Source organism: Macrobrachium rosenbergii, chromosome 8 (genome assembly GCF_040412425.1).
Source record: "Macrobrachium rosenbergii isolate ZJJX-2024 chromosome 8, ASM4041242v1, whole genome shotgun sequence".
NCBI classification, from domain to species: domain Eukaryota; kingdom Metazoa; phylum Arthropoda; class Malacostraca; order Decapoda; family Palaemonidae; genus Macrobrachium; species Macrobrachium rosenbergii.
This window is the reverse complement of record NC_089748.1, coordinates 80,574,481-80,599,605: the sequence shown is the minus strand read 5'-3', so window position 1 is coordinate 80,599,605 and position 25,125 is coordinate 80,574,481. Positions and strand designations below refer to the sequence as shown.

General features: G+C 38.0%; 1 protein-coding gene across 1 annotated transcript; it reads left to right on the top strand.

The window, feature by feature from the left end:
- Nucleotides 1-23,449, top strand: LOC136841007 (uncharacterized). The gene is made up of 3 exons (XM_067108044.1): nucleotides 1-102; nucleotides 10,760-10,922; nucleotides 22,771-23,449. Exons 2-3 carry the CDS (start codon nucleotides 10,760-10,762, stop codon nucleotides 22,944-22,946), a joined length of 339 nt encoding a protein of 112 aa, XP_066964145.1. The 5' UTR covers nucleotides 1-102; the 3' UTR covers nucleotides 22,947-23,449.
- The last annotated feature ends 1,676 nt before the right edge of the window (nucleotides 23,450-25,125 follow it).

Below are 25,125 nucleotides of genomic sequence, written 5' to 3'. Positions count from 1 at the left end.
AGTTTGAGTAATCCCATTCTGTGTCCGTCCGTCCGTCTGTCCAGCAGCCTCCTCTCTCAGCTCTCTCAAGAAGTCTTACTGGTGAACCTCTCCTTCTCCAAGGTATTTCCATTTTGAATTCTTGCTGCCGAATTTACAAAAAAAAAAAAAAAAAAAAATGTTGTCTGGAAAATAAGTGCTTAATAAATTTCTCTTCTCAGAGGACGACAAAGTCCATTTAGAACGAGAGGTTACACTATCTAGAAAAAGGGTTTACTTCTTCTTACGTATTCCAGCAATCTATTTTCATGTTACCAGTGTTGCCCTTCAGAGGAACATTGCTGTTTTTGAGCAGCAGCTTAAGTAGCAAAACTGTGAACAGGTAAAGTTTATTTTCTAACAGCTCATCTCTGGTTTCAATAACATAATGCATTCTGCCCTTCAGTGGAACTTTTCTAGCCTAGTACAGTTTACACTCATGCCCTAAAAGAAATATAAATATACATACATACAAACGAACATTCATATATACTGTATATGTATATATATATATATATATATATATATATATATATATATATATATATATATATATATATATATATATATATATATATATATACTTATGATATATACATGCATATATAAATACAGTATATATATATATATATATATATATATATATATATATATATATATATATATATATATATATATATATATATATATACAGTATATATATAAGTATATGCAGATATAATGTATATAAAGACAGACATATATTAGCATTATCAGTGCAATGGTGACGTCTTTACGCAAACATTTAACGTAGTAACGAAGTTCAACCACAGAAATAAAATCTTAAAAATAAGAGAGTAATGTCATATACTTCCAAACATTTCTTTCTCATTATTATGCAAATTTGAGCTGTAAAATTAGCCATTTTATTAAACTACACAAGAGCCTCATCAGCTGCACGTCCAACTCCCACAACAAACATCAACATTCTCTATCAGTAGTTTGGCTCTGAGGTCTCATAAGGGTGTGGCCATGTCACAGCCCAGAGATTTGTTATGTCTTTGTCTCTGTCTCTCTCTCCGCCTCCCAGGATATCTTTATTTTTGTTGTTGAGATATTAAAGCATTATATCTACAATAAATAAAACCTATTGCGCCTCTGAGTTCTTAACACGAGAGAGAGAAACTGAAACCCGTTGACAGGATGGAGATGTTAAACAGATTACTTGGAGGGATCTGAAGTGAGAGGCGCTCCCTCACTAAATTGTTATACATAATTTTTGAGCGCGTTTTCGTGAGTAGACTCTTCCACGCCAAAGGAATCTATCTATAAGAATAATTTTCATTGCGCAAGAACTGTTTGTTGTAAGTTGTATATTATGCCCAAGGCCCATAGAAATCAGTTAGGTAGGTAACCACGCTTACGTTATGATCCTAATTTTAAGAAGCATGCCTTGCGTTACTGACTGACAGTTGGGTACCTTTGAGTTGTTTTTTCTAGACTGACGGCTCGTCGTTGAGCATCATTGCTTCCCAGATGTGCCATGCCTGATCTGATACGCCTGTGTTACTGATTGACAATTGTATACCTATGAATTGTAATTTTTAAAATCAGGTGGCCGTTGTTACGACATTGCCTTTCAAACGTGTCATGAAGTCACAGGGCGTATACAGCATTCAGTCTTGTTTAGGTAAGCACTGGACCCTATGGTTAGTTCTTGCTCATTGGACAAGGGAACCTCACAAATTTTTCCATAGGCCTATTCAGCCATCTCCTGCTCGAAATATCGGAGTTCAGTTCTTCAGTCGAACAGGACCCGGTAGTGAATGAAATTTATTTCTGCAGAACCATTGCATTTGTTTGATGTTATCTCTCTTTTTTATTTATTAATTTCTCCCATGATTCCTCTTCAGTAAACTTAGATGGAATTGTGGGCATCTTAATCCATCCACAGACGTTCAAAATCCAATAATATTTGATAAATAACTACAAATTAGCATTAGACGTGCTGGGTTCGTCACTAATTCAGTTCCTCCATTTTCAGTTTACGAAAAGGTCATTGAACGCCAAGCAGCAGAGGTGATGCTGTCCTACCTATTTCGTCGAGCAGTTTTCATTTATTACTTCAGTAGCGTTAAACTGCTGTCAGTATTCAGCTCCTTCCTTAAATATTCTGTCATTCTTCATCTTGTGGTTCTAGTTCCTAACTTTCCTTATTTCCTGGATTTTAATTTCTCAAATTTTTCTTTGGTGTTCTCACTCAGGTCAAATTCAAGCTGCTTTGCATTAGTATTTTTAACACGGTTAGTAATGGACCACATTCAACTGCAATCAGGTTTTGAACGTAGTCATTGCAGTTATGGAACTTGTAGCAACATCCTTCATCGTAAATTGTTACTTGTTCTTCCTGTCACCCAGTTCCTACTCTGATCTTCATCTCAACCAGTTCCTACTTTTATCATCATCTCTTCCAGTATCTACGTTGAACTTCATCTCATCCAGTTCCTACTTTGATCTTCATCTCATCCAGTTCCTACTTTGATCTTCATCTCATCCAGTTCCTACTTTGATCATCATCTCATCCAGTACCTACGGTGAACTTCATCTCATCCAGTTCTACTTTGATCTTCATCTCACCAAGTTCCTACTTTGATCTGCATCTCCTCCAGTTCCTATTTTGATCTTCATCTCATCCGGTTCCTACTTTGATCTTCATCTCATCCAGTTCCTAATTCGATCTTCATCTCATCCAGTTCCTGCTTTGAGCTTCGTCTTACTCCAGTTCCTACTTTGATCTTCATCTCAACCAGTTCCTACTTTGATCATAATCTCATCCAGTACCTACTTTGATCTTCATCTCGCCCAGTTCCTACGTTGAACTACATCTCATCCAGTTCCTACTTTGATCTTCGTCTCAACCAGTTCCTTCTTTGATCTTCATCTCATCCAGTTCCTACTTTGACCTTCATCTCATCCAGTTCCTACTTTGATCTTCGTCTCAACCAGTTCCTTCTTTGATCTTCATCTCATCCAGTTCCTACTTTGACCTTCATCTCATCCAGTTCCTACTTTGATCTTCATCTCAAACAGTTCCTACTTTGATCTTCTTCTCATCAAGTTATTACTTTAATCTTCATCTCAACCAGTTCCTACTTTGATCTTCATCTCCTCCAGTTCCTACTTCGATCTTCATCTCATCAAGTTCCTACTTTGATCTGCATCTCCTCCAGTTCCTACTTCGATCTTCATCTCATCCAGTTCCTACTTTGATCTTCATCTCATTCAGTTCCTACTTCGATCTCCATCTCATCCAGTTCCTGCTTTGAGCTTCGTCTCATCCGGTTCCTACTTTGATCTTCATCTCATCAAGTTCATACTTTGACCTTCATCTCAACCAGTTCCTACTTTGATCTTCATCTCATCCAGTTCCTACTTTGATCCTCATTTCATCCAGTTCCTACTTCGATCTTCATCTCAAACAGTTCCTACTTTGATCTTCATCTCATCCAGATATTACTTTAATCTTCATCTCACCAAGTTCCTACTTTGATCTTCATCTCATCCAGTTCCTACTTTGATCTTCATCTCACCAAGTTCCTACTTTGATCTGCATCTCCTCCAGGTCCTACTTTGATCTTCATCTCATCTGGTTCCTACTTTAATCTTCATCTCATCCAGATTTGGCCGAACCGGTTGAGCTTCAGACTGTCATTTGATGGGCCGGAGTTCAATTCCCGCGGCCGGCTGATGAAGAGTTAGAGGAATTTATTTCTGGTGATAGAAATTCATTTCTCGCTATAATGTGGTTCGGATTCCACAATAAGCTGTAGGTCCCGTTGCTAAGTAACCAATTGGTTCTTAGCGACGTAAAATAAGTCTAATCCTTCGGGCCAGCCCTAGGAGAGCTGTTAATCAGCTCAGTGGTCTGGTAAAACTAAGGTATACTTAACTTTAAGTTCCTACTCTGATCTTCATCTCATCCAGTTCCTACTTTGATCTTCATCTCATCCAGTTCCTACTTTGATCTTCATTTCATCCAGTTCCTACTTTGATCTTCATCTCAAACAGTTCCTACTTTGATCTTCATCTCATCCAGATATTACTTTAATCTTCATCTCAACCAGTTCCTACTTTGATCTTCATCTCATCCAGTTCCTACTTTAATCTTCATCTCATCCAGTTCCTACTCTGATCTTCATCTCATCCAGTTCCTACTTTGATCTTAATTTCATCCAGTTCCTACTTTGATCTTCATCTCAGACAGATCCTACTTTGATCTTCATCTCATCCAGATATTACTTTAATCTTCATCTTAACCAGTTCCTACTTTGATCTTCATCTCATCCAGTTCCTACTCTGATCTTCATCTCACCAAGTTCCTACTTTGATCTGCATTTCTTCGAGTTCCTACTTTGATCTTCATCTCATCCAGTTCCTACTCTGATCTTCATCTCACTAAGTTCCTACTTTGATCTGCATTTCTTCCAGTTCCTACTTTGATCTTCATCTCAACTGGTTCCTACTTTAATCTTCATTTCATCCAATTCCTACTTCGATCTTCATTTCATCCAGTTCCTACTTCGATCTTCATCTCATCCAGTTCCTGCTTTGATCTTCATCTCACCCAGTTCCTACTTTGAGCTTCATCTCATTCAGTTCCTTCTTTGATTTTCATCTCATCCAGTTACTACTTTGATCTTCATCTCAACCAGTTCCTACTTTGAGCTTCATCTCATCCTGTTTCTATTTTGATCTGCATTTCATCCAGTTCCTACTTCAATCTTTATCTCATCCAGTTCCTACTTTGATCTTCATCTCACCCAGTTCCTACTTTGATCTTCATCTCATCCTGTTCCTATTTTGATATTCATCCCACCCAGTTCCTACTTTGATCTTCCTCTCATCCATTTCCTACTTTGATCTTCATCTCATTCAGTTCCTACTTTTGAGCTTCATCTCATCCAGTTCCTACTCTGATCTTCATCTCATCCAGTTCCTACTTTGATCTTCATCTCATTCAGTTCCTACTTTTGAGCTTCATCTCATCCAGTTCCTACTCTGATCTTCATCTCATCCAGTGCCTACTTTGATCTTCATCTCATCCAGTTCCTACTTTGATCTTCGTCTCATCCAGTTCCTACTTTGATCTTCATCTCACCCAGTTCCTATTTTGATCTTCACCTCATCCAGTTCCTTTGATCTTCATCTCATCCAATTTCTGCTTTGATCTTCATCTCACCCAGTTCCTACTTTGATCTTTATAACATCCAGTTCCTACTTTGATATTCATCTCACCCAGTTCCTACTTTGATCTTCATCTCATCCAGTTCCTTTGATCTTCATCTCATCCTGTTCCTATTTTGATATTCATCTCACCCAGTTCCTACTTTGATCTTCATCTCATCCAGTTCCTACTTTGATCATCATTTCATCCTGTTCCTATTTTGATATTCATCGCACCCAGTTCCTACTTTGATCTTCATCTCATCCAGTTGCTGCTTTGAGCTTCATCTTACCCAGTTTCATACTCTGATCTTCCTCTCGTGCAGTTCCTACTTTCATTTTCCTCTCATTCATTCCGTACTCTGATCTTCCTCTCATCCAGTTCATACTTTGATCTTCGTCTCATCCGGTTCCTACTTTGATCTTCATCTCACTCAGTTCCTATTTTGATCTTCACCTCATCCAGTTCCTTTGATCTTCATCTCATCCAATTTCTGCTTTGATCTTCATCTCACCCAGTTCCTACTTTGATCTTTATAACATCCAGTTCCTACTTTGATATTCATCTCACCCAGTTCCTACTTTGATCTTCATCTCATCCAGTTCCTTTGATCTTCATCTCATCCTGTTCCTATTTTGATATTCATCTCACCCAGTTCCTACTTTGATCTTCATCTCATCCAGTTCCTACTTTGATCATCATTTCATCCTGTTCCTATTTTGATATTCATCGCACCAGTTCCTACTTTGATCTTCATCTCATCCAGTTGCTGCTTTGAGCTTCATCTTACCCAGTTTCATACTCTGATCTTCCTCTCGTGCAGTTCCTACTTTCATTTTCCTCTCATTCATTCCGTACTCTGATCTTCCTCTCATCCAGTTCATACTTTGATCTTCATCTCATCCAGTCCTAATTCAAGCTATTTTTCATGGTAATGGCATTTTCAAGGTTCTCGTCTTTTTCTCCAACTCCAATTTCATTTCTGTGGAGTTATTCATAAACATTTAAACGTTCTTCCAGTCGGCAATTTTGTAAAGTCCCTCTGTTACAATTAATCTTTACCGATTCTGATGACGTCAAATGACGTCTGTTGTAAGCCCATCAGATGCTGACAATTTTTTCGGAAATCACTTTTGGTTCACTTTAACTCATCATTTTGACCTCTTATTTTTGTTGTTAAACATTTTTAGCAAAATACAGAAAAGGAAAATTACCCAACATAACCAGTATTATACCATGACAAGTAAAAGTAAGCGATGAAAAGTAAGTGAAAAAGGAATAAAAAAGGAATATAAAGCTGAGACCATGAGCATTCAGACTGTAACTTACTACAGAAAATTTCCTCCACCGGATTATAATTCCCAAGGGTTCATCCTCAGTTCCTATAAAACATACTCCTTAAGGAGATGGTAGAGATGGGTCGACTGATTCTGAGTACAGAATTTGAATTTTACTGGATAGTTGAATGGATAATGTTATTGTTACCCATGCATCAATAAACAAGAGCATAGGTTCAAATACTGTCAGGGTAGATGCATTTATCAGATAATAATTCAGTTTCAGTGTACGTTTTCCATGATAAAGTCAGTTTCATGTTAATGGGTTATTTGTGGTTTTATATTTGCGAGTACGAAAAAGCCATGTGTGAAATTGACAAAGCATTATGTATATATATGTGTGTGTGTGTATGTGTCTGTCAGGTTAGTCATATTCTAGTTGACCGCTTTCAATGTATAGTACTCAGTGCAACCTTAGCACTGCTGCTCTAGTGAACGTTTTTTCTAAAGTACCATATTCTAAGTCAAGAAAACGCAGTGTAGGACTGAGAAGGAAATCCCCCCCCCAACCCCACCCCTTCCCCTAGTCGCGTTCCTGTAGGAGATCAGGAAATAAAACAACTGTATTCTCGCACTCCTGTTGGGTGTGAATCTATCAGACGGCTGAGGGTGGCCGCCCCACACTCTATAATCATAATGAGAAAAGAAAATCATGGTAAACACAAAATCTAGTCTTTGCAATTTGATGTGCAAGAATGTAATAATGATGAAAGTGTTTGTATAATTGTTGATTGTGGTTAAGTAAAAAATGGAAGGCTCAATATCATGTCCCCTAATGAGACAAAAGCAAATGAGCTCGGTGGCCTGAGCTGCCACCATTTTATGCCACTGGGCAAAGGCAACACTGTATATCGTGTTTCTGATTCAATGCTTTCTTTTCTTGCAGAACTTGAAGAATATATCATCTCATGGAGACAGGAAAACTTGGCAGTGCTTACAGAGCGTTTTTTTTTTTTCCTACAGACCTTTCGTTTTACTATTGCTGTTATATGGTTCTCCCCCTTGGAGGCCTATATCCTCCATAGTACTTATCCTCTAAACAGGATTGCCATAAGTGGTTGTTTCCTTAGCCATACGAATAATTCCTTAGGCCATTGTTGCGAGATATCGTGTTCGGTCATCTTTCAGAAGTTATTTTTCAAAAGGAGACTAGATAGTTTAGCTCCTGTGCTTTTAGAATGATCGTGCATGGGTCTCCGTTGGGGTGGGGGTCAAAACGGGCATTCCCCCCTCCCCCCTCCTCAGAATGAGGCTCTCTCAAAAGGAATCCCCTTGTAAATGTTTTCATTAAAAACTGCACTATGTTGATTAACAAATTTATCAAGAAGACTACCATGAACTTGAACTTTTGCTAGAGAAATAAGCTGTTGTCAGTAATATGCAAATGACATTATTATTATTATTATTATTATTATTATTATTATTATTATTATTATTATTATTATTATTATTATTATTATTATTCCTGTGATGTTTGCCTTCCCTCCCCCCTGCAATGGAAACTTCATCGGATGTCCATGGTAATGGGTGCTACTTGGTTTTACAGAGCACTAAGCATTCATATATCTTCTGAGGTGATTTGTACCAGAGGTCTTTTATTCCCTATACTGTAAGGCCAGAGAATAACCTTTCTGGTGTCTAACTGATACTGTTGTTCTTAAGTTTAGAGGTAACTATAATCTTACTATAGAGTGTTTTACTCCAATACCTTGAAAATCCGAACTTTTACTACTTATGATTTTTCAGTGTATATATTTACTTTTGCTGATTTTTCCAACAGTATCAGTAATAAGCTATTTTTTCATATGACCTTACAGACCTCACAGACCTTACAGTTCGTTCGGGTTGCCCCAGGTCCCTCGGTGTGAGGCACCTCTGATGTCTGCCAGAGAATTGCTAATGCATCTTCCGGTATATTGGGGGAGTGGGGAGGACTTCAGAGAAAAAAGACAATAGTCACACTTACCATATACTATACGATCAATTTGTCAATAGCATGCAGGAGAGCTGAATCAATTATACCTTCACATCTTCCAACTTTAGCTTGCAAAGACACTTTTATTTTAAATATTTTCTATACACCCTACCACCTTCCTTGCATAAACTAATCTATCACTTATCTTTTTCGTCACATACCACCATCTGTTACATTCACCAGCAAATACCTACAGTACATTAACCTACTGCATTCTTCAGCAATCCATATTAGCATTCATTGTCCTATCACCCTGATTTCCAGCTACCTTGTCAACGTTGCTTTTGCTCACATTCTCTTTCAGGTTTTTGCTCTTCAAAGTACTTTCAAGATCTTTTATTACTGGATGAATTTTCCCTTCATTATCTGCAAACATCAGCACCTCCATTCACGTCCTCTTTTATCATCTCATAAATTTGTACCTACACCTGTCCTTTCCCTGACAATAATAAAAAATGAACAACAACAGAGACCCTTTTTCACACCTACATATATACCAGACCAATCACTCTCCCCCTCTACATATTTAAAAACATGCTCTTTTTTCATCATTTATCTTTCATCTGCTCTCAGCAGTTTTAGCTTTTGCACTATACATCCTCAACACCCTCCATGTTGCATCCCTGTCAGTATTGCATACAATTTTTGAAGGTCCATTTATGCCTCGTACAACTTTTTCCTTTTGCTCTCAAATTTCTCACTCACCTGCTTCATTACAAACACTTTATTCACATGTCTAAACCTGCTTACCAATTCCCACCCCAACCCTTCTTTGTGTTACTTTCTCAGTTATATTCATATTATACACCTTATCCAATATATATGAAGTAATGCTATACCCTTATCATTTTTATAGTCCTCTATCTCCTTTACCCTCATACGCGGGAATAGCTGCTCCTTTCGCCAATTTCTGTGGAAGCCTTCCCTCATATCTTACATATCTTACACATCAGGAGAGTTCCTTAGTCATGCCTTTATCACTGTTCCCTAACATCTCAATTGCAATATCCACTTGTGGAGCCATCTGTTCTTCAGCTTCTAAGCTGCCTCCTTACGTCCAACGGTCACTTTCATTAGCATTTTTAGATTTAGACTAATCTCTTACACTCCTGAATCAATTAGGTCTGCCTCTCTTCTGTCCCGAATATTCAACATCACTTAGACTGATTCTCTCCATCGGCGCTGAACTGTTCTCTTGAGACAGGTAGCTTCTCTCCAACAGTATCTAATTCCGTGAGCCATTTTGATATTTTTATTTATCTTTGCTTTCACTGAGTAATTAATTTAGCTTAACATTAATCTAAGCTACGCTTCTCTCTTTAGTCACAAATGGCCATTCTAACTTTTTTCAGCTTATTTAGCAGGCTAAATTGCCTTTTTAAGGCATTTTCCGTAATACTGTGGGCACAGGTTGAATAACAATAACTGGTCTCAATTTAGAACCAACTAACGTAAGGGAATATTAGACAACGTAACTTATGAATGTAAAGTTCTGAATACGACGAAAAAAATATCTGAGTTGTGATGGTAATTTGATACGGTGGAGAAGACAGATGGCAGACTGACGGCAAGAAAAAACTTACCTCACCTTACAGTCTGACCCAGATAAGTGGGTTTGAAGAATGACTATTCAAGTGAGTCTTCGCTTGGCTCTGAGCGTTCATGTTGGATTTCTTCACTGAGCTATAGCAGCACACCATATGAACTTCGCGTTCTCTTCATCTTGTAACCCATGAATACATCAAAAGACAAAATTAAAATCTATAACTCGGAGTTTTGATGGAATTGCAGATTTATGCATGATATTTCAATTTAAGACATTATTAAAAATCAGATATCTTTGCTTTTATTCTGTTAATTCTACCTCATTGAAATCAGTCGCCTAGCTTGATCAGGATGCATTAGTGGATCCACTTTCCGTAGTCACTTCTCGTCCTAGATATTCTTTCCGTTGCGTCAGTTCGCTTAGCGGATGATAACTTCCCTAAGCAGAGACAGTGTTTCTGTTTTTATTTAAAAAACTAGCGACAAAGAAGTTAATGTGAAGTTATCAGTATTAAGCCAACAGTAGTAACGCGCAGATCAAGAGCTTTTTTTATAAAACAACAAAAAACTGGGCAGAAAGGATTCACAAGCTTCAACTACGAAGGAAGCCATAAACCACCTCTTGAAGGATGGAAGATGTAAGAAAGTGAATGAAAATTTCATTGGAAGTTTTTTCCACAGATGACAGAAAAGCGATACTCGATCAACGAAAAGGTGTTCGGCAGGCACAGCGGCTGGTGTGGATACCGTTTCCTTCTAATCCTGAGTCTTATTGTGAGCGTCGTCACCTACACCGTAGGGGCCATTGTCACTGGAGTTGTCTTCCGAGCCTGGAATCGAAGAGGTGAGACTCCTGGAGTGATGTCTACATATTTCAAGGTTTTTTATTGTTTGATTTATTTGTCAAGAGATAGACAATAATCAAGGTAACTCCCTATTATATGTAAGTTTTTAAAATGATGTAGATAAGCACATGGGCTGAGAGACAGAAGGCCTGACTGAGAGATAGTGAGGCTAAACTGAAAAACAAGAATTCTTTTATCATTCCAAAAACTGGCATTTCCGATCACTGCCAGAGTTGTATATTTTCGGTTTTTTTATATGCATGCCTTGGAAATTAACACATGCAGTTGCCATACCAGACAGGGTTTCATTGTATGGATGTATTACTGTTTATAAGAAAGGGTCTTCTGTTATGTTTTGTAACTGCCGGAAAAATGCACAGATAGCCTGACAAATAATCATCAAAAATTAAAACTCAACTCAGCCGCATTTCTGGTGGATATCTGGATCAAATCCATTTACATTCTCTCCCTTATCAAACAAAGATGTGAAATATCATCCAGTCTTAAAAGCAGATCAGAGTTACTTTATAGGCCCCTAAAGCCGAACAGTTCGTCCTGGTATCTGCCATAGTGAACTACGGCTCACAAAATCTCCTAATCGTTGTAAGGAAGTTAAAAAAGATTTTAGATATAGCTAATAAAGCTGATGTGGAGACCCAGCTAAGTTTTCTGTTAGTTTTCAATGTGTAAGGTACCGTTTTCAAATCTCAAATTCTTAATGATAGGAAATTTACCAACACTGCTCCAGTGAGTCATGAAAGTGCTTATTGGACTGTTACAGACTGATCTCCTTTCTTCTGGTACTCTCAGAGTTACTGGAAATTTTGCCTTTTGAACCCATGTATAAATACTTTGAATCTAAACACTGATTGACCAACCAGTATCTTTACAGGAAGCAGTTCGGTAATTGTAATGTCATTTTGGCTCTAACTAAATATGTGCAAGCCAGCCTTGACAACTGATATCAGTCCGGACGTATTCAGATTGACTTTAGTGGCTTTTCATCGCGATTAAATAAAGCTTCTAATATACTGGCTTTATAATTGAGGTCTTAGGAGCTATGGATCTGATGTCTTTTCCAGTTTTTCCAGGTAACTGGCAGCAAAGTTGATGATTTACATTGTGTATGGGTAAGTCTCTGCCTAGGGATTCTCAGTATTTGACAATATTGAGTGTTATCTTTGACCCTAAGCTTTCCCAAAAAATTTCACATAATAATGCTAAATAAGGGATTGTTTGTAAGGCTTCTGTTACCTGCACTGATGATTAGTATCTGCGCCATATGCTGGGGATGTTTTGTTTTACTGTTGTTGCAAGAATATTGTTCTCCTGGTTGCAAATCTACAGCTTTGTAGAATCTTTTATCTACAGGACAAAATTGTTCGAAGTGGTGTCCTTCCTCCTCCTAGCAATGGTATTTATGATGTTGAGTTTTATACCTTGTTGGGCGATGTCCTGTATGTTCATCTTTCAGAAGTTCTTTTTCCATAGGAAATTTTATATTTCACCTTTAATGCTTTTGCCTCTGGAATTAGTACATCAAGTACTAATGTCCTTGACAGGACACTGCCCACCAGCAGAGATCTTTTATTCCTCATACTTACGAGCTATGGAACAGTCTCCATGTCAGTGTTCAGTATCTTGAGTCTTATGAGCTGAATGTAGTATGTAATGCTACCTTCAACTACTTTGCACCATTGCTTTTACTTTTTCTGATTTTCTCAATAACTCTTTATGTATTGTAAGTTTGTCCTTTGGCATTAAAGTATGCATTTTAGCTAGTTTATTTTCATCTGCATACTGTTCCACCTCTTTTTGCTATATTTCTTTCAAAATTTGAGCTTGTTTGGCAAATGTAATGGACTTTTTGACCGGTAAATATGAAGAGAACACAATATGAACAGTAATGACAAAATAAGGAAACAATATAGGTTCTCGTTTAATTGTACCTCAGTACAGCAAAATTCAAAAGGGTACTAAATGGTTAACTCTTAGTTTAATGTAATAAATGGTAAATTGTTACAACCCAGCTCAGGGTCTGTTTCAAAGGGATCATAATATTTACATAAACGTCTTCATTCAGTTTTCATAAAACAGTTGTGGAAGATGTTGCTCACAAGTTGGGCGATATTACCTTGAATAGTCATGTTCCTGTGACGGTGGTTTTTTATAATGATTCTTTTATTTGCTATTTCACTTTTTGTTTATTTGTTATCAATTTGATCCTTTTTGAATTTAACTTCCATCATCTGTTTTTCTCTGACATTCCTTTTCCCTACCAACATACTGTTTTGTGGAAGCTAATTCATAGAGAGTGTATGCACGTTATAGCAAGAATGACAACAGACATTTTCCTGGATAGTGTATGTTCTGTGTGGAGTTCTTCCATGATTTTCTTTTCATGGATCAGCAGTCTTTGAAATCAGATCGACATTCAAAAAAGAAATTTCCTTCTCAATTGTAAGATACAGCTTCAGACTCTCCTTTCATCTTTGAAACTTTAGTGGAAACAGCTAAATATGACACTGAAGAGTTAAGAATGCTGTTCAGTTGTTCTAATTATCTCCAAAGTGCATTAAGAGGCCCTTCTTACTGTTTAGAGAAAGTTCGTTCAAAGTGTCACTGGTGCGCTAGTATTTCAGCACTTGCTTTAGAAACTGGATCGTTCTAATAACTTTTAAATGATAGTTTGTTCTCACTCTGTTTCCTCATATGTTACTGTATGTACTTCTTCAGAGACTTATTTGGAATGACAAGAAGGGGGTTGCTGCCCCTTCCATCGAAATATAGTACGTTTAAAGTTATTTTCCCACTTCTGCTTTGCGGATGTTTTCACTTGTTTTGTGGAGGCTGATTTCTCGAGTCAATCAATATATTATTCTAATTTCTCATCCTTTTGACACTGGACTTCCGAACAACTTCATTATTCCATACATCTTATAGTCTGTCCTTGAAATGTTCAGAGTTTCATTTGCTTTGGAGTGTCAAACTTTAGGCGTCCTTTGACTCCTGCAAGAACATCTTGATTCTCTGCTTATGATTTACAGAACGATTCCAGCTTAGTCCATATGTTCTCAAAGTATTTGTTGGGATTAGTATTAAAATTTTTTTGGCTTATAAAGAAACGTCATTTCCCAAACTCCCAATAGCTTTTCATAGGCCTACAGCCCCCATAGTGGGGCGGATAAGAGTAATTTTTTAGAAGAATCGTGCAAATGATGATACAAGCATCAAATTTGTCACAATTGTTCGCCAAGGGATACTAATCAAATCTGCCCGATTGGCCAATTGAAAATCCAAAATGGCGGCCATTTTTCAAGATGGCCGCCAAAATAACCACCTGAAGTTGATGTTTTGCTTAGATATATTTGTAGTTGTCCGAGTTGCATGATCTAAGTGTGGATTCCTATGTTTTTAAGCCTGCTGATGTATATTTTCTAGTTTATAACATGGTTAAGGCACTGTATTAAAGGATTGATTGTCGGGCACTACCAAGGCAGATTGGTGACATCACTGCTGTGAAATTTAGCATGGGGTTCAGTGTCAGCTAAGTAGGAAATTTATGTTGGCATCATACTGCAACAACCTACTAGTATCCAAAATGCTGCTTAATCAACCCCAAATCAGTTAGGCAGCCACACCCGAATGGACAGGACGTGCCAGCACGGGAGAGCCGAACCAAGGATAACAGGGCTTTAGTTATCTGGATGGTGTACAGATCGCACGGGACTTATGACACTGGATGAACGATCGGACAAGGTGTATGGCACAGTGCAAGAACCTAGTTGTATCCCATACAGGAAAGCGCCTATTGTATATTACAGGACATAACAGGCCTATTATACTATTACATGTACAGGGTGGTAAAAGGATAAACCCTCGACCCTGAACGTCATCGTAATCATGGATGCAAACTCTACTGGACGATCATGGAAAACAGACTGGACCAAGTGTTGCCTATGTCAGGAGGTTAAGAAAGAAGATCTAAAATCTCCCCGGGCCAATCCTGCCAGAAGAGGGGATGATGGATATACGAACCTGGCAAAGAATATTCCTCTGTTTCACTCACTCAATGCACTACCAATCAAGCTAGAACCTGCAAGATTTGACGAAGGTTCTGGGATAGAGGAAACGTTGAGAAAAAATAAGGCACAATATCATGAGAGTTGCAGGCTTCTGTTCAACAACACAAAGTTACACCAAGCTGAAAAAGAGCAAGTTATGTATGTACTAGTGATGAGGGCAGTAGAAGTAAGATTCCACGAAAGCTCCAAGAAACTAAAACAGAAGAATGCTTCTTCTGCGAAACTGAAGGAGGGGAGCTTAGAGAAGCAATGACAATGCAAGTGAATAGGAGAATAAATGAATGTGCCAAAACACTCAGTGATACAAAACTTCCCACCAAACTAAGTGCAGGAGATGTCGTAGCCCAAGAAGTGAAATATCCCCCTGGCTGTTTGGTGGCATTGTATAACCGAGAACGGGCATACCTAAAGGTGCGGGAGCAAGAAAAAGCACAGGAATACTGGAAGGATGCATATCCAATTGCTTTCTCTGAACTAGTCACCTACATCTGCGAGATGAAAAATGCCAGTGAGAGGCCACCGATTTTCAAGCTTGCCTATTTGACCAAGCTTTACAAGCAGAGGCTGGAACAGCTTGGTGTTGACTCGCCTGATGTTCATCCTACTCGACTCAAGGATCAGCTGCTTTTGCACATTCCACAGCTGCAAGCTAATCGCCAAGGACGAGAAGTTCTTGTGGCTGTTGAAGCTGATGTAGGTTCAATCCTATCAGAAGCACCCCGTTATGGTGAAGCGATCCATCTAGCAAAAGCCGCTGGGATAATAAGACAAGACATGCTCCGTCAGAAGTCGAATTTCAGCAGCTATTTTCGTGACAAAGACTTAGACCAGGCTATGCCACCATCACTGCTTCAGTTTGTATGAATGATCGAACATGGTGCAGACATCAAGTCCCAACTCCATCATGGAGAATCAAAATCAGACTTTGCTTTATCACAACTTCTACAGTACAACTGCTTCGCCAAATACAAGAAAGGAACGGATGTCCACAGGCATTCCAAGGACCGGGAGCCACATTTTGCAGTCTACATGGTCCTGTATGTGCTTGCCAAGATGAGGAAGAGACAAATAATTGAAATGCTCCATGAGAATGGGCTCAGCATATCATATGACCATTAGGAGAAGCAGTTGTTGCACAGTATGTGGAAGATGAAGTAATCTGTCCCCCAGTCTTGAGAAACAATTTGTTCACAGCTAGAGCAGTTGACAACATAGATCATAATCCGACTGTGACCACAGATGAAACATCTTTACACGGTACAAGTGTGTCCATTTTCCAGCATCCAAACACAGGAAATCCTGGTGATGAACGTGAGCCACTCAAACTAGATATAGAGTCAAAATGAAGGTTAAAAGATGTGTGTGAAGCAGAAACGACAAGCACAGTCATTGTCACAAAAGGAGAGGATGCCATTAGCAACACAGTGAAGTCTCTGGATGCTGTGTCCCCATGTTGTCACGAAGAAGCTGACAGTCAAATATTTGTTCACGCTAGGGATGCAACGACTGACGGGAGCAAGTCTATAATCATCAAGGCTAATGACACAGATGTGCTAGTCATAGCAATACTTGTACTGCCATCCTTCCAGAAACTAGGTCTTCAGGAAATGTGGATTGCCTTTGGCCAAGGAGCCCATATGCGATAGATTCCAGTCCATGAGGTAGTTTCTGCAATCGGGCTTGAGAAAGCTGAAGGGATCCCCAACTTCCACACATTCACTGGATGTGACATTGTGTCTGCCTTCTGTGGGTAAGCAAAGAAATCTGCATGGCAGACTTGGAATGCATTTGATGATATTACTGAAACATTCATCAATCTCAGCCAGTATCCAACATTCATTTGTGATCTTGACATGCAGAGGCTGGAAAGATTCGTTGTCCTCATGTGCGACAGATCAAGCGCAGCCACTGGTGTGGACGAAGCAAGACTAGATCTGTTTGCCTGCAAGCAGAGGCCATACAACTCAATTCCACCAACACAGGCAGCCCTCAGAGAACATGCAAAGCGTGCAGCCTACCAGGCTGGGATCATCTGGGGCCAGGCAACCCACTGTAATCCACACATGAGCAGTCCAGCTGAATGGGGGTGGACATAGAAAGGAGAAGCATGGCAGATACATTGGACAACACTACCACCGATTGCAGCAAGCTGTCAAGAATTGACAAAGTGCTCCTGTAAGAAGGTTTGCAAAGGAAGATGCAAGTGCTCTCAGGCAGAGCTTCCCTGCACATCACTCTGCAGCTGCATATGTGAACAGTAGCAGATCGAGAGACAGCAGCACGGTATGCATAACTTTGAAAATGTACTAGCTGGGACAAACTTATGTAAAGAAAGACAAACATCTTGGTGGTCATCTTGAGAAATATGTCTCAGAGTGCTTTTTAAACAGGAAAATATAGTTCAGCAGGCTTCAAAACATAGGATTCCACACTTAGATTATGTAAATCAGACAACTACAAATATTTCTAAGCAAAACATCTACTTCGGGTGGTTATTTTGCCGGCCATCTTGAAAATGGCCGCCATCTTGGATTTTCAATTGGCTTGTATCATCATTTGCACGATTTTTCTGTTATCTGCCCCACTACCATAAAGTTTTGTAACTCATCTAAGCACTAGGGAAACAACTGGAGTGCGGGTTAAAATTACTTTACTGAATCCGACATTGTTTTCTTTACATATATGGTTTCATGTACCTATTCGTGTAAAAAATTTATACGCTATATGGCTATATAGTAATCTAATTCAGTCCGCTGCTTGGCCTCTTATTTTGTCACCTTTTCAACTATGTCAAGGGCGACAATAGCTTTTCCTCTGTTTGTCCATCTGGCTGTCCATAAGTGTGTCTGTCGTGCTTACCTTTTCACCGCAACTAATCGAAGGGATTCCACTCGACCTTAGTGCAAAGATAACTTCATTAATAGACATGCATAGATGGAAACTGTCCGGTGGATCCATCTTCTCTCCGTCGGTGTGCGTTTTTAATGTAAACTTTGCCAAAAGGTAAAATTATTGGTCTGAGTACCAAAGATTTTTACCAACCTTTAACCCTGGCAATTATGTTTGAAACACAAGATTTAGCCTTCATATTCAGCTAATGAAGCCCCTTCAGATGACATTCATGCTAAGGATAACGTATATGAGGAGCATTCCTGTTTTAGAAACACATCTTGTCAGAATAAAATGTCAAGTTGTCTCTACAAGAACCCAAAAGGTGTCTACTTCAACATTTCGCCATAAAGAATGCTTTTAGAAAAGTTGGTCGGGCTCAGGTACGGGTTGTATTGCTTTAGAAGTCTTCTCAGAACACATGTTCTTCTCCAGCACTTTGCCTCAATCATATTGTACTTAATTTTGTCTTACAAACTTAGCTTCCAATCGTGAGAGTATTATTCCTATTTACTTTGTGCAGAGGAGTTCTTGAGCTTGCTGAAATACCGAACAATTTTCAATTACCAGTGGGCAAGTTGCCCAGTAGTTAGCGTAGGAATATTTTCTGTTCATTCAGTCAAAAGGTAACGTGCTGAAATCGTGAAAGGATAAGAAACATATTTTTTGGTCATTGGTTGACATTTAAGTTCTTTAAAATCAGTTTCAAAATGGCTGAGGGCGAAAGAACCAAAGATTAATTTTTACAATAGTTAGGATGGTTGTTTATTTCAAAACTTGCGCATAAGGGTACTTCAAAATGTTTAGTAAATTATCAGTTTCACTTGTGTTCTAAAATCTACAAATCAGATTTCCAGAGTTTCCATCATGGCTACAAAATGGGAGATAAAAAAGTCCTGCTTGAGCTCAAACCCATAATCAGGCTGTTTAAAAGTTGATGATGGCAATTTACTTTAAAATATTTCAAAATTGTCATACTTAATTTGTTTCATAGGAGTTCTACTTTGCTTTTTATATTTTAGGTTTGTCTGAATACCCAATAATCCATTCTTTCAATCACTCTTTTCCTTCGCAATTTCCCTGTTTTTCAAGTGCTGGAAAGGCTATTTAGAGAGGAAGTTGGAGACAATCCTGTCCTGTCTGCCTAATCCCTTTCGTATCCATCATTACTGACCTTCCCTAGTTGATGTGGTAGTCCTGATGGTCTCCCTTTGTCTTGCAAGGTTGTCATGGAAGACGCTGTCGCCGTTTACCTCCAAGATAATAATCAGATGTAGGAATCTATTTTATGAGCAAATACTATCGTTTAAATAAATAACCTAAGTTTCTTTGTCCAGTTTACACTTTTGAGTTTTTGGTGTCTTACTTCTCTCTGGCAACAGTGAATTGAGACCTGTTCTTTCAACTCAACAAAAAGAATATCCAAGAATATGAGAATATCCTTGGCAAATTTTCCAGTCATGCATTGTAAAGTTTTTTATATGACCTGAGTTTTATGAACAAATATCTTGTTTCTAGAAATAAATATAAGGAAGAGTTCCTCATTTACGGGATCCGTGAGTCTCCTTTCATCTATAGTGCACCATCTTGCATGCACTAGATATGGCTGTTTTCTAGAAAGAAGGGCTCCTGTTTATCATAAGAGGAACTGTAAATGCGATTGCCATAGGAATGTCATGTGTTATCAAATATTAGAGTACTGTATTATGAGATTAGTTTACATCTGTTGTTACTAGGCTGCCGGGAATTTTTTGTCTGCACTTGTTTCCATAATTATGATAAAACAGCCTACTCTTATTCCTGGTAGCGTATTTGATCTCGGTCTAACAGCTGCTTCCTCCAAATCAGAGGCCATTATCTGCGAATATATTGTCATCTCTGCCCTTAGTGCTAAAGCAGCTAACATTTTAGTATATCATTATAATCCCACCTTCTAAATTGAAAATACAAGTGTGGTAAAGCTCTGGCAACTGATAAAAAGAAAAGGTTAAATGTTATAAAAACTTCTGAGACTAATGCTGACACCCATCCCATCAGACTATATCTCGAATTTCAGCTTGTTTCATTATGAATAAAGTAGCGAAATCCAAAATGAAGATCACTTGGATTGATAATTCGTACAGGCTAGGATGCAATCATAAAACAAATAAGTGCAAAATATGAAGACGTAATCGCTCCTAGTTGAGCTATCAGAAAGAAATAACAATGCTGCAACCATGGTGACAAATTGAACTGTCACCACAAACGACCAATTTCAACATAAGGAGATGCAGTTGTTCCGCTTTGAATTACCAGTACTTCGCTGAAGAGGCTTGGAATCAAACAAAATATACTGATTCCTAAAAGATATTAAGGAAATGCCATATAGATTAAAAACTAAACACAAGAAATAACTTACACTGATCTTTCGTGATGAAATCATTCATGTTTGAATATAGCGCATCTACCTTTGCTTCCCTTTCTTGGTTAATGACCGAAATGTTACCCAATTGTAAGACAAAAGCAGAGCTAATTCATAAGCATAAGGCCTTTATGGCTGAATAGCCTTTGACTGACGATCTTATTATGAGCCACTTTTGCCAAATATGCTTTCGATTCAAGAGCCTTTTTAAAGACTTTGAAATGAAAGGAAGTTGGATCCGTGGCAATCACTATGTTTTGTGGTGCCTATTCAGAAGGATTTTATGACCATTGATCAAAATAACTGTGAACTAGTCTCCATCCTTGCAGTCCTTTTCATGTTGCTCAAAAATTTTATCATGAAGCCCTTGTCAAATTATCTTAAATCTAGACATCTGCCTCCTAACAGCCATTATGGCTACAAGAAACAGTTAAATGCCATGTCTTTTTGGCTCTTACTATGGTCCTGCGCTCAAAGTTGTTCATATTGGTTTTAACAGTGCTATTGACTTACTAGTCTTATTCATTAAATTCATACCTTAAGCAACATACCTGTTGCCATGAACAAGTTTTAGAATAACTGCAGCAGAGAGATGTTGCTGAGGATGTCACTAGTGATTGTAGCACTGTCGCGTATGTCATTGCTTTTGGGTTTAACTGGCGACAGAATTGGTGACTTAAAAAAGAAGATAGTATAGTATACAAATGATATTGCTTTCTGAATTCTCCCATCCTGAGAGTCAGTGGGCTATGGCTCAAAACCACGACTCATTTGGGTATTCGATTCCAAACGAGTAGACCGCTCAGTGATTAACTGTGTACAGGTAACGCTATTCAAGGGATTCTGAATATCGGGAAATGCTTATGCATGCCCTAGATTCCAGGCTCTTTTTCACAACACATCAGAAAACGTATCCAATGATGGCAAAAAAATAGGTAAATGATAATCTCGATTTCGACTAGCCTATACTCGGAAGATATCCGGCCGGGCTGTATTTTATTAGCAAACTTCGCAATCGCCTCTGATGCAAACTACTCTCGCAGTATGTCAGCAAACAAAGTTTTGGAGGTACCATGATTTTATTTTTTTAAATACTATAGGCCTTTTATTCCTCTTCGTAGTTTTATGGATGTTCGCGTTCGGAAGTGAAGAGTCTCCAGTTCTTAAAAGAGCCAAGCCCCCTTGACCGTCATTTTACAGCTGCATATTTATGCATGCGAACATTTATTCACTTGCTAATTTAATCTTCTCGATTAATTTGTATGCTCTCATCTATATTTCACTGTGCTCTGCAGAAGTTTGTTAAGTAAGTAATGGCCTTTTTTAATAATAATAATAATAATAATAATAATAATAATAATAATAATAATAATAATAATAATAATAATAATAATAATAATAATAATAATAATAATAATAATAATAATAATAATAATAATAATAATAATAATAATAATAATAATAATAATAATAATAATAATAATATGCGTCACAATTACCGAATATTCAACAGAGAAATAAAATCCGATGCTGTGTGCTAGAAAGTCATTACTTGTAAATCAATTAGAACTCTAAAAACTGGAATTAATTTCCAGAATCTGTTCAGCTCCCATCTTTAACCATCTTCTTGCATGTATAACACTTTATAATTATTCAGTTGTGTCATTTATTCCACCAGTGGTAATGATGATAAAATTTTAGTTGATGTGGAAAGTCTGGGGAAAACATCAGGAATATTCATCATTATCATTATTTCAGCCTCCTTCATTTTCCTAATTTAATTTTAGGGGCAGATCTTTTCCTTTTCTTCTTCATATTATTATTATTATTGTGCTTTACGATTCGTTTGATTTGTTACTGAGTTCTGGGTTGCTATGGGAGCAAGAGCCCACGCTGGTGCAATGCTGGCTTCATATGCAACAAAAACAGCGACCTACTGAGTTCCATAAAAGGTCTAAATTATCAGTAAATTCTCAAAAACCCTGGGCAAGGGGACTAGACAGGCAATCTATTGAAAAGAAGAAAAAAGTTTAAGCATTTCCTCGTATCATAAATTCGTAGACTGAATAAACAGTGAATGAAGAATAAGCATTACATCAAACGAATGTAGAATGAGCACTGAATAAAAGGATTTTTTCTCCTGTTAGGTGTATTTATTGTATAGATTTTGTTCATGTTGGAGTGCAAATTTGTTATATCTCTTACTATATTTTATGTCTATTATATTTCCTATTATGTTGTATAAACTTTTTTAGTGAAGAATATCTAATTCTCAGTTATGTGTATTAGCACACAATTATCGAAGAGTTACGTAAATAAAAAAACTTAAAAGTTTGAAATATCCTAGTAGTCTGATTTTCTTTGAAGCTCCAGCCATGGTTTTCAGGGAAACTGCTTATTAGTAGAAAAACAACAATTTCTTATTTATTAACTGTCATGAAGCTGTTACACTAACCTGAACTCATTTCTCAGCCAACTGCACGGATGTCTCGTACGACGAACACGACAGAGAAGTTCTGAACGAGGAAATCTTCGACTACAACACACCTTTGGTGGTGGTCGGACCTTCCTTCATGGCCGTAGGGGGCGCCATCCTGCTCTTCTTGATCTTTCAGTGGTCTTTCTGCAAGCCTGCTGTCAAACGTTAAGACGGCAGTGCACACACTTCAAGCATCAGGACCGGGGCACCTTTTGCGTCTGGTGGTGGTAAGAACTCTTCCCCTTCGCCCTGGATCATTATGAAATCTTCACACCAGGATCTTGCTAGGATGCGTCCTATGGATTATTCTATTCATCAAAATTTATCCGTCTCATGGGAATTCAGTTTGATTAAGCAATCAGACTTCAAAACAAAATGTACAGATTACTACCCTAAAAAACCCCAAGTTTATTCTTTTTGTTAAGATGTAACTGCTCATTTTTTTTCCTAAAATGCATAACTTTACATCTTCGACCCACTTACAGAGACAACGCAAGTAATCCTGCACCGTTATCCTTTTTTTTTTTTGTTCCCCTTTGATGTGAGGTGAAGATTCATCGTTAATCCGTTCAGACAATATAAGGAAAGCATAAGTTTACTGAAGTAAACATTTGCTATGAATTATAAACATTTATTTTGCATGGACTTATTTAATATATATGTTAGCAAATATTCGCTGTATCCTTATCCACACGAAAATAATTGTCCTGCACACATTTCGCCATGCACCTCTATCTCGCACGCACTCTCTTTGCTTCTTGGATATTGAGGCCTTTCCTTTCCAGAACTTCTTTTTCGTATGTTCCAGCACTGTCTAGGCCTTGCTTCTCCTTCCCTCGCCTAACACTTTCCAATCATACACTATTTTCATCGACCTATCGTCCATTCTTTCTACATAACCAAAACACTTTCATCCATCCTTTCGCGTACAATCACCTTTTTACCATTTATAAGTGTCTCCATATTTCTCGCCCTTTCAGCTTTTCCTGCAGAACTTCCTTTGCAAAACATAAATCTCATCAGCCTCACATTTTTTTTTTTATTTATAATCAAAATCCGCCCTTCAGTTCCATGATGGAGAATTGATGCAATACGCCCTTCATAATTAATTTCTTACCTTAGATCCCATTGTCCTTTTAAGTCTCTCCTCAATTTTTGCACACACCTGCTACCTTCCTTGCCTCACCTGTCTTAACTCACCTCTTCTCTCATCATACCATCATTCATTACATTTACTCTCAAATACGTATAAGAATCAGTCACTTCCAGTCTTCAACCAACTACCTTAATATTCATTGCAAGATCTTCCTATTTTAGTTTACCCTCTTAAACTTTGTATTACTTCCATTTGCTCCTAACTTTCTCTTCTTACAAACTGTTTCAAACTCTTTCAGTGGATTCTGCAGTTTCTTTTCACCATCCTCAATCAGTACTGCACCATCATCAACATCGACCATTCCTCACTCCATTCACTGCTCACTTTCTTCCTTGGGTTTCCTTAATTTTCCCTGATTTCTCACATCACTCCATCCACAAAGATATTGAACAGCACTAGTTATTGTAAACGTTTTTGCCATATTTCCTTTATGCAAGTAAACAGTTATTCCTCTTACCCATTCCTTTAGCACCATGCAGACATAACCTACAGGCCCAGGCAATAACTCAGACCGTCATCGACATACAGCAGCATCTCACTGATAATCCCATCTACTTCTGGCACTTCCGCGTTCTTCAGTCTTTCAGTTCCCCTCCTCTCATCCTCAACAATGACTTCCACAAGCATTCTCAGGTTTACATTAAGCCTCTCCTCTGTCCTTCACATTCGTAATTATTCAGACTACTCAGTCCACTGACAGCACGGTATTTTTTCAGACAGCATCTTTCGATTAACATTCATATTATAAGACTCATTTAATCATTAATTTTTTTTCACTACATTTACTTCTCCCCAGTCTTATTCTTTCCTTACAGGACTCTAGGTAAATTCCCCCCAATTTTCATCAGCTCACATCCTTTTTTCTCTCACTACCTTACCTACCTGATTCATCTTTATTACCTCTGCATGATCTTGACTTTTTTCCTACAACACGCTTAATGCAATCCACATCGTTTCTTCACTAAACCTCCAATTGCATTATCATCCCACCAAATATTACGCTTTATCCTTCCTTCTTATGCACCTGGGAGGGACTGTGCTGACGCTGACCTCATACACTGCTTTCACTTCTTGTTAAACAAACTCGTGCCTTAACATCATCCTAATCTCATCATTACTCCTCAATGTGATTAGATTGCCTCTGTGCCTTAATCTCATCCCATATTGGGTATACTAATGAACATTCTTCTTT